At 39.6% G+C, this 11,683-nt stretch overlaps 1 protein-coding gene across 1 annotated transcript; it reads right to left on the minus strand.

Moving 5' to 3' along the window:
• Positions 1–8,207: 8,207 nt before the first annotated feature.
• On the minus strand, positions 8,208–8,423 carry LOC137761589 (small proline-rich protein 2E-like). Its single transcript, XM_068538515.1, is given in 1 exon segment — positions 8,208–8,423. A coding segment is annotated over 1 exon segment (216 nt).
• Positions 8,424–11,683: the final 3,260 nt, after the last annotated feature.

Genomic DNA, 11,683 nt, shown 5'->3' on the forward strand with positions numbered 1-11,683 from the left:
CACATGCCGTGGAGCACCTAGGCCCGTGAACCACTACTACTGAGCCTGCGCGACTGGAGCCTGTGCTCTGCAACAAGAGAGTCCACGAGAGGGAAAGGCCCGCGCACCGCAATGAAGAGTGGCCCCTGCTTGCTGCAACTAGAGAAAGCCCTCGCACAGAAACGGAGACCCAACAGAGCCAAAAATTAATTAATTAATTAATTATTTTTTTACAAAACACTTCTAATCTCATCTCTTACTCTTTAGGGCTTACAAGTGTTGCGTTTCCTAATTCAACAAGGTTTTGAATATCTGGGCTTTATTTTTTCCTTTTCATTTTTTTAAATTTCCGACCTGCCAACTAGCAAGTTTTTCCTGAACATATGTCTATTGACATACCCTGGTCAAGTCAACAAGTGACCAACATTTAGTCTGCCTCTCAGGATACCATGGACAACCATTACTGCAAACATTTTGCCATTGACTAAAATGTATCACCACATTTATGGCTTCCACTATCAGATTCCTTGCCAAATACCTCCAGACTCTTAAGCCAATGCCCTAATTTTAAGATTTCTACAGGAGCATCACACCTCACAGAACTAAATTCTCTGTCAGGTCAAATAACACTAACTAAAGTAGAGACAACTCCCAAATATCAGTGTTGATTTCTCACTCATGTAATACTCTGATGAGCTTTGGGCAGTAATCTGTGGATCTTTTTCTTCTGCAGTTCTGGCATCTTGGACTCCTTTACTTCTAGGGCCACAAGAGGAGATATGCTTAAAGAACACCTCCCTATTCACAGCTTACTGGACCACTAAGCTAAGCACTTAGAAAACAAGCTGCATAGCAACAGTCATTTTGTAAATCTAGATAAACATTGGAAACCCCAGTGGACCTCAAAGGTGGGGTCAAATCAATCAAGAAAGTAACTTCAGAGACAAAAAAGTATCATAAGACCCTGAGGTTGTTGAGTTTCACAGTAAGAAGAGCATGTTGTGCACATGGAGAGCAGGCAGCGCTTTGCCTGGTAAGGACACTTTAAACTTCCCATTATTTGTACTACCCATGTTTTCAGAACTACTATAATTTTATGCACAATATCCCAATATTTCCCAAAGCATTTAATATGTCATATCAGATTATAAATACAGTTAAGTTGGAAAAGAAAAGGAACACAGAATATGAAAGTGTAATACAGTTTAAGATTCTCTTTCTGTGCTGTACTAGGCATGTCTGAGCCTCTTTCCTGCCAGAGCAAACATGGTGGTGGTGGTGATGGTGGTGACGGTGATGATGACAGAGGCAATGATGATCGGCCACCTCTCAAATGCCAATTATGTGCCGGGCATTGTGGCAACTGAATTACACACATTCATGTAAATTTTATGCCTAAGCAAGTAGGCACTGTAAATGTGGTTTTCCCCACATTTTAGTAGAGGGATTGAACTTCTGAGGAGTTAAAAATTTGTTCCCCAGATCAATCAAGCAATAATTAAGAAAATAACCTGGATTTGAAATTATATACAAACAATCATCGATATAACTCTAAATTCAGATAACACTGACTGTGAAGCCTGAAAATTGAGATCAAAGAAGGATAGAAATCAACCAAAATTATGATATAATATTGCTAAAAGCAGGTTTTAAAAGAATGAAAATACTTTAACCATCACAAAAAGAAATGTATTTTATTCAGGAAATGGAGGATAAGTAACAATTGCTCATCCGGTAGAAACCGCTGCCCAGGTGACAGACAGACACAGAAGACAGCGAGAGAATCCTCAGAGGGCCCCCAGGAGGAGAGCTGCTGCTTTTCCTCCTGAGGCTCTGTGGTACTTTCTCAGGTACCTCCAGAGGGAAGTGGCATAGCAGACTCAGATAGGAAACCTCTGACCGTCCGGATTCACCACACGCATACTGCAGGCTGAAGGGTGGAAAGCTTCTTCTGTATCCATGATAGGCTTTGAAGACAAGATGAAGGCGGAGCTGTGGAGCTAGGTGAGCCGATTGCCCTTATCCTTTCCAGATGCAGATAAAAGCTGAAGCTGTTACTTTTCCTTGGGTGGGCACTTCTGCTGGCATTGCTGGATAGGTGTCCCAGGAGGGCATTTCTGCTGGCACGGCTTAGGTGGACAAGGGTCTGAATCCTTCTTAGGTGAGCAAGGATCAGGGCACTTAGTTACGCACACTGGAGGTGTCTTGCACTTCTGCTTGCACTGCTGCTCTTGAGAAGACATCTTTCTGCAGTCTTAATATCTGAAAGAAAGTATATGACCGTGTTCACAATAAGGAATCCCTACATAGAGAAGAGCAAAAGCTTGTGTAACACAAACGGACAGTATCTCTCCAATCTCTAAGCATGTGTTTTAATCTCTTTAATACCTTTTAATGAATTTCTGACATCTCTCTCGTTCGTTAGCAAACCTATTCATCAGCCCAGAGAAAACTTTCTTTTCTCATACAACTTTTCCAAAGAAAATATCTTTGTTTTGAAGAAACAAGCGATGTTTTCAGTTTTATTTCTCTTTCTTTTTTTTTTTTTATGAAAACAACATATTTTTAAAAGGCTATCAAAAGTTCTAAAATTCTGGGCAAGCTCAGAAGCAATTCCTGTCACCATTTTCTCTCATGAGGACCCGACAGGATGACTTTGTACAGAGCAAAGGGCAATCAGGATGAATGTAAGAGCCTCACACCTTCTAAGATAAATGTCTCTGAAATCACAGTGGAGGTCCAAGAAAAAGGTATAAAAAAAGGTAAACCCTTTGCTCTTTATCCCTTCATGTCAAAATTTCCTATTAATTTCTTTTTCAATAGAGGAATTCAAACTAGCTATCAGAAATCTAGTAAATACAATATAACATTGGGCCCATATTCCAAGTTCCCATCCACTAAGTAGCATTATACCCATGATCATAACTTTGGACCCATTAAATTTGTTGTCTCCAGCATAAACTCAACATTCGGGGGCCCGAGAACTAATTTGAACTGAAGAATCAGACTCACCAGGTTCTCCAAAGTCAATCGGAACTCGAGTAGCAGGAGGATAGCTGTCGTGCAGCAGAGGACCTTTTTATTGGGGCTTGCTGCCCCACCCAAGGGGAAGCGGAGCTGTCCAAACTAGCCTCGTGCAGTCATTTCCCAACCCAAATGCAAATCTATCCATAACTGGCTTGACAGGGACTCTGAAAACAGGAAATGTCCTGCGCCAGGATCTCCTCACTAGATGATGTTCTCCTGACTCACAGAGTCCCTGCCTTAGCTCTCCGTTTCAGTGGTTTATGGCAGTGGGAGAATTTCAGGGGTTCTCTAACTTGTAGGCAAGTGTTCCCTTTCTTCATTGGGGAAGATGACCCTTTTCTATCTTTCCCCTTCTTTGACTTCTAAAACTGCCTGCCTAGTTGCACTTGATCTGGTGGCCATTTTGTTGTACATACTGGTTTGAAAATGGCCTGGCTACCTGGTGACACCTTTCCCTTTACCTCAAGTCCTTCTTACAATACATTTCGCCTTGATCCACGGCTTGCTAAGTGAAATCTCTTCTCCTCTTCTAAAATGGACTGCGAGATGTTTGCAGATGATCTCAGATGACTTCCCATCATGATACTTAGATACGTTTAGTAAAGTGGTGACCTCTAGGGCCCTCCTTTCACTGCTTTGTTCCTTCAGATTAACAGCATCCAACAGTCAGATTCCTATGAACTTTATAAATCTCTTTCACTTCCGGCCACAAGGAATTCACTAGTAGTGTAGCATCACCTACCATAATTCCAGTCAGCTGGCAGATCAGAACCTAGACTTACAATAGAAACCAAGCCTTTTACTCATACCTCCCAAACGTGACATCCCACCTGCTCTTACATAATTTCCCCCAAAGCACCTCTTTGGATTCTTCAACTTTTGAAGAAAGCTCAGACGAGTGTTTAAATTTTCTGGCTTCCTGTCTCTTTGAAATCATTGGAAAACCCTATCTAATAGGCAATGCCATTCAAATAACGAGTTTTAAATCTATTTATTATTTATGAATTATTTAAGCACATTGATTCACATCAAATCTAGGGGTAAATTCAAGAGATAGTTGAAATCACTTTATTAATAATTCGGTCGTTGATATTAATTGCCATTCATAACACTACTTCTTAATCGTTCATAATAATTTTACTATAATTTTAACCTATCTGTAGTTTCTTCCATATTGATCACAGTGGAATATACGTGAAATTAACCTATATCCTGCTCTACTTTCTTTATACAGTTTGTCCATGTGCTGGAAGGAATTTTTGATATTTTTTATGGGTCACCTTGACTGGAACAGGTTGCTCAAATATTTGGTCAATCTTTTTTCGGGCTTTTTCGCTAAGGATGCTTTTGGATGAGAGTGATATTTAAATCAGTGCCCTGAGGAAAGGAGTTTGCCCTCTGTAAGTGGGTAGGCCTCATAGAGTCTGTTGAATAGAACAAAAGCCTGACCCCTCCCCCATCCAGGTAAGAGACAATTACCCTGCCTGATGGCCTTCCAGCTAGGGTTGGCCCTGCATATTTTGGACTTTCCAGCCTTCCTAATCTCTCTCTCTATATTTGTCTCTTTCTCTGTCTCTTCTCTCTCTCTCTCTCTTGCTGTGTGTGTGTGTGTGTCTCTCTCTCTATTCATATATATATATGCATATATACATACATATATGTAAATTGAATATTTCCTCTGCCATTTCATGCACTTGACTCCCTATGGCCAATTAAATTAGAAATTCAAAAAGTTAGTTTAAAGTGAATTTAAAGTAAAAATTATCAATATTACATGATACTTGTGATGTGTAATTATAACAAATATAATGAGCCTTTAGGGAGTAACTGAAGTTCCAGAAACAATGCCCTAGTACGTTCTCAAACCCTGGCAAAAGATTTCATTTCTGCCTTTTCAGTCCTGAACCTGAACTATCCTCTGTCCCCTTGGGCACTGAAACTTTTCTTTATGGGTCATGGCTGGTGAGCAGCCCTGTCTCATTTAGGAAAAGTTTTCAACACTGGCTTTATGTTACTGTAGAACGTGGTAACACATTTTTAATAGAATCAGGATGTCCCATATCACCTGACACCAACACTCCCCTAGACTGCTGTCATATGCTTAAAATTCCTTTATCAGGAAAATAAATACTTTTTATTCCAACAATAAATATCAGATTTAAATTGTGTGAAACCAGAAAGAAATGGAAGATACCATTTAAGACTCAAACCATCACGTATAAGTGACTGAGAGTAGGTTTGGGGAGGGGAGAGAGGATCAGAGCACTAAAGGTCTGAAACCTAGGTGTATTACAAACTTAGGGCTGATCTCTTTACTTTCTTCTACTCTTTCTAGATGTGTTTTACGTCTTTAAAAGACAGTAATTTTAAAAATGTATTTTCATGCTCATTTTCTGTCTTCTCCTTCAACCCTCCAGTCCCCTCAACCTGCCATATTACCCTTTGCTGCCCAACATGTACTCCTAACTGTCCAATTTTGTACATTTTCATGTCAATGCATTTAGTGATTAGTAGTTTCATATTTTTAAAAATTCAACATTGTGAAAATCACTATACAACCCAAAGCAATCTACAGATCCAATGCAACACTGATCTAAGTACCAATGGCACTTTTCACAGAACTAGAACCAAAAATTTCACAATTTCTATGGAAACAAAAAAGACCCCAAATAGCAAAAGCAAACTTGAGAAAGAAAAATGGAACTGAAGGAATCAGGCTCCTGGACTTCAGACTACACTAAAAAGCTACTGTAATCAAGACAGTATGGTACTGGAACAAAAAGAGAAATATAGATCAATGGAACAGGACAGAAAGCCCAGAGATAAACCCACATACATATGGTCACCTTATTTTTGATAAAGCAGGCAAGAATATACAATGGAGAAAAGACAGCCTCTTCAATAAGTGGTGCTGGGAAAACTGGACAGCTATATGTAAAAGAGTGAAATTACAACACTCCCTAACACCATAAGCAAAAATAAACTCAAAATGGATTGAAGACCTCCATGTAAGGCCAGACACTATCAAACTCTTAGAGGAAAACAATGGCAGTACACTCTATGAAAAGAATCACAGCAAGATGCTTTTTGACCCACCTCCTGGGGAAACAGAAATAAAAACAAAAATAAACAAATGGGACCAAATGAAGCTTAAAAGCTTTTGCACAACAAACAAACCATAAACAAGACGAAAAGACAACCCTCAGAATGGGAGGAAATATTTGTAAACGAAGCAACTGACAGCAGATTATTCTCCAAAATTTACAAGCAGCACATGCAGCTCATTAGCAAAAAAACAAACAAACCAATCCAAAAATGGGCCGAAAACTTAAATAGACTTTTCTCAAAAAAAAGATATACAGATTGAAATCAAACACATAAAAGCCTGCTCAACATCACTAATCATTAGAGAAATGCAAATCAAAACTATAATGAGGTATCACTTCACACTGGCCAGTATGGCCATCATCAAAAATCTACAAATAACAAATGCTGAGGAGGGTGTGGAGAAAAGGGAACTCTGTGGCACTCTTGGTGGGAGTGTAAATTGATACAGCCACTATGGAGAACAGTGTACAGGTTCCTTAAATACTAAAAATAGAGCTACCATATGGGCCAGCAATCCCACTACTCGGCAAATACCCTGACAAAACCATAATTCAAAAATAGTCATGTACCACAATCTTCATCACAGCTCTATTTACAATAGCCAGGACATGGAAGCAACCTAAGTGTCTATCGACAGATGAATGGATAAAGAAAATGTGGTGCATATATACAATGGGATATGACTTAGTCATAAAAGGAAAAGATATTGAGTTTTTTGTAATTAGGTGGATGGACCTGAGGTCTGTCATACAGAGTGAAGGAAGTCAGAAAGAGAAAAACAAATATCGTATGAAAATATATATATGGAATGTAAAAAAAAAAAAAAATTGTGAAAAACCTAGGGGAAGGACAGGATTAAAGACACAGGCTTAGTGAATGGACTTGAGGACAAGGGAAGGGAGAAGGGTAAGCTGGGACGAAGTGAGAGAGTGTCATGGACATATATACTCTACCAAATGTAAAATCAATAGCTAGTGGGAAGCATCCACATAGCACAAGGAGATCAGCTCGGTGCTTTGTGACCACATAGAGGTATGGGATAGGAAGGGAGAAGCAAAAGGGAGCAGATATAGGGATATATGTATATGTATGGCTGATTCACTTTGTTATAAAGCAGAAGTTAGCACACCATAGTGGAACAATTATATTCCAATAAAGATGTTTTTTAAAAACACAGTTAAATTGGAAAAGAAAATGAACACAGAATATGAAAGGGTAATAGAGTTTCAGAATCTCCCTGTTTTCTGTACTAGGTATGTCTGAGCCACTTTCCTGCTGGAGCAAACATGGCGGTGGTGGTGATGGTGGTGATGGTGGTGATGGTGATGATGAAGCAGACAGTGATGATAGGCCACCTCACAAAATGCTAATTATGTGTCCATCATTGTGCTAACTGAATTACACAGATTCATTTAGTTTCTAAGCATAAGAAAGTGGGCACTCTAAATGTGATTTTCCCTACATTTTAATAAGGGATTCAAATCCTGAGGAGTTAAATAATTTCTTCCTCATATCTATCAAGCAATAATTAAAAAAAAAATAACCTGGATTTGAAATTATTCAGAAATAATCATCGATAGGACTCAAAACTCAGATAAAACGTCTTGTGAGAGCCTGAAACGTGGGGTCAAAGAAGGATAGAAATCAACCAAACTTATGATATGGTATAGCAAAAAGCTGGGTGCAAAAGAAAGAAAATATTTTTACCATCAAACAAAAGAATTGTATTTTATTCAAGACGTGGAGGATAAGGAACAAATGCTCAGCTGGTAGGAACCCCTGTCCAGGTGACAGACAGACACAGAAGACATCAACAGATTCCTCAGAGGGCGCCCAGGAGGAGAGCTGCTGCTCTTCCTTCTGAGGCTCTGTGATGCTTTCTCGGGTACGTCTCAGAGGGAAGAGGTATAACGCAGCCTCAGATAGGAAGCCTCTGACGGACAGGAATCACCGCACGCATACTGCAGGCTGAGGGGTGGAGAAGCTCCTTCTGTATCCATGATAGGCTTTAAAGAGAAGTTGAACGTAGAGCTGTGGAACTCGGTGAGCCAATTGTCCTTATCCTTTCCTGATCCATATAAACGCTGAAGCTGTTACTTGTTCTTGGGTGGGCACTTCTGCTGGCATTGTTGGGGAGGTGGCACAGGAGGGCATTTCTACTGGCACTGCTGAGGTGGGCATGGCTCAGGGCACTTTATACGTGGACAAGGTTCTGGACACTTGGGAGGTGAGCAAGGATCAGGGCACTTCGGTGGGCACACTGGAGGTGGCTGGCAAGGCTGCTTGCACTGCTGCTGTTCAGAAGACATCTTTCTGGAGTCTTAATATCTGAAAGAAAGTATATGACCGTGTTCACAAGAAGGAATTCTTACAGAGAGGAGGGGAAAAGCTTGTGTAATAACAACAGATACTATCTCGGCAATCTCTAAGCATGGGCTTTAATATCTTTAATACCTTTTAAAGAATTTCTGACTTCTCTCTCGCTCTTTAGCAAATCGATACATCACCCCAGAGAAAATCTTTTCTTTTCTCACACAACTTTTCCAAAGAAAATATCTTTATTTGAAAGAAACAAGCAGGTGTTTTTATTTTATTTCTTTTTTTTTTTAATGAAAACAACATCTTCAAAAAAGGCCAACACAAGTTCTAAACTCCTGGGCAAGCTCACAAGCAATTGCTATCATCATCTTCTCTCATGAGGTACCAACAGAATGACATATACAGAGCAAAGGACAATCAGGAAGAATGTAAGGACCTCACACCTTCTAAGATAAATGCCTCTAACATCACAGCAGAGGGACACCACAAAGGCATAGGAAAGGGAAAATACTTTATTCTTTATCTTAAATGTCAAAATTTCCTATTAATTTCTTCTTCAATACAAGAATTCAAACAAGGTATCAGAAATCTAATCAATACAATATAACTTTGTGCCCAAATTGCAAGTTCCCATCCAATAAGTAGCATTAAACCCATGATGGTAACTTTGGACCCATCAAATTTGCTGTCTCCAGGATAAATGCCACATTCAGAAGCTGAAGAACAAATTTGAACTAAAGAATCCTACTCACCACGTTCTCCAAATTCAATTGGGACTACAGTAGCAGGAGGATGGCTGTGATGCAGCAGAGGACCTATTCACTGGGGCTTGCTGTCCCACCTAGGAGGAAGGGGAGCTGCCAAAACTGGCCTGGTCCAATCATTTCCCAACCAAAATGCAAATCCATCCATAACTGGCTTGGCAAGGACTCTGAAAACAAGAAATGTCCTGCTCCAGGATCTCCTCAATGGATTACGTTCTCATGACTCACAGAGGCCCTGCCTTAGCTCTCCGTTTCCGTGGTTTATGGCAGTGGGGGGATTTCGGAGGTTCTGTAACTTGTAATCAAAATTCCCCTTTCTTGATTGGGGAAGACGACCCTTTTCTATCTTTCACCTTCCTTGACTTCTAAAACTACCTTCCTAGTTGCACTTGATCTGGTGACCATTTTGATGCCCATACTGGTTTCAAAAGGGTCTGGCTACGTAGTGACACCTTTCTCTTTACCTCAAGTTTTTCTTAAAATGCATTTCCCTTTTACTGATGGCTTGCCAAGCAAAGTCTCTTTTCTTCTTCTAAAATGGACTGAGGGAAGTGAGCAGATCATCTCAGATGACTTCCCATCATGACACTTAGACACGTTCAGTAAAGTGGTGACCTCTGGGGTCCTCTTTTCACTGCTTTGCTCCCTCAAATAACGAACATCCAACAGTCAGATTCCTGTGACCTTTATAAAACTGTTTTACTTCAGGCCAAAAGGAATTCACTAAGAGCATAGCATGAGCTACCATAACTAAGAGGAGCTGGCAGCCCAGACTCTAGATTTTCAACAGAAATCAAGCATTTTGCTCATACCGCCCAAAAGTGTTATACCACCTGCTCCTACCTAATTTCTCCCAACTAACCTCTTTGGATTTCTTCACCTTTAAGAAAGCCCAGAGGATTGTTCAAATTTTCTGGCTTCCTGTCCCTTTGAAATTATTGGGAATCCCAATATGCAATGCCATTCAAATAACTAATTTTATATGTATTTAATATTTATGAATTATTTAAACACATGTTGTTTCACAGCAAATCTAGGGATAAATTTAAGAGGAAGTTGAAATCATTTTATTAAAAATGCAGTCACTGAAGTTCATTGCCATTCATATACAGTTTTTCAATCATCAATAACAATTTTATTATAATTTTAACTTAGTTTTTACATTTTCCATTTTGGTCACAGTGGAACGTATGTTAAATAAACCTATTTCCTGCTCTATTTTCTTCATACAATTTGTTACTGTGCTGGAAGGAAGTTTTGATGGTTAATTTATGGGTCAGCTTCAGTGGCACAGGGTCCATGGTTATCTGGTCAAACATTATTCTGGGTGCTCCTGTACAGATTCTTTTGGATGAGAGTATTTTTAAAATCAGTGACCTGAGTAAAGGCGGTTGCCCTCTATAAGGTGGGAAGTCCTCATCCAATCCACTGATGGCCTGAATAGAACAAGGCTGAACTTCACCCAGGTAAAAGATAATTCCCCCGTCAGATCGACTTCCAGCAGCGTTTCAGCTCTGCAGATTTTGAGTTTGCCAAACTTTGTAATATCTCTCTCTCTCTCTCTCTCTCTCCCTCTGTCCCTCTCGTTCTGTAACATATTTCTGTATGTATATATGTACACATATGCTGTAATATATAATTTAAATATTTCATCTGCCGTATCATGTACGTGGTTAACTATGGCCAACTAAATTAAAAATTTTCAAAGTTATTATAAAGTGAAGTTAAATTAAAAATTATTAATGTTATGTAATACATGTGGTGTGGAATGATGACAAATATAATGAGGTTTCAGCGAATAACTGAAGTTCGGGAAACAGTGGCCTAGCATGTTCTCCAAAGATTTCCTTTCTGCCTTTTCAGAGATTTAGCTGTCAACGGTTCTTCTACAGTTCCTCTCTTCTATCCTGGGCCTGAACACTACTCTTTTCTATGCTGTCCCCTTGGGCACTGAAGCTTCTCGTGATGGGCCATGGCTGGTGAAGAGCCATGTCTCACTTAGGAATAAAGTTGTAACTCTCACTTAATGTTACTGTAGAATGTGGGAACACATGTTTAATGGAGTCAGGATATCCTACCTCACCTGAGGAGAACACTTCCCTAGACTGCCCTCGTGGGCTTAAAATTCCTGTATCAGGAAATAAAACTGTTGTATTCCATAAGTAAATATCAGATTTCAATTGTGTGAAACCAAAAATAGATATAAGATATCATTGAAAACCCACAGCATCACATATAAGTGATTGAGAGTGGGGTTGGGAGGGGAGAGAAGATCAGAGCACTAAGGTCTGAAATCTAGATGAAATATGGACTTAGGGCTCATCTGATATACTTGCTTTCTTCTGCTCTTTCCAAACATGCTTTATGGCTTTGAAGACAGTAATAGAAAAAAGTGTTTCACTATTTATTCTCTGTCTTCTTCTTCAACACCCCAGAACCCTCCACCGGCCATATTACCTTTGCTGCCCAATATATACACCTTAACT

Source organism: Eschrichtius robustus, chromosome 3, assembly GCF_028021215.1.
Source record: "Eschrichtius robustus isolate mEscRob2 chromosome 3, mEscRob2.pri, whole genome shotgun sequence".
Classification (NCBI taxonomy): Eukaryota; Metazoa; Chordata; class Mammalia; order Artiodactyla; family Eschrichtiidae; genus Eschrichtius; species Eschrichtius robustus.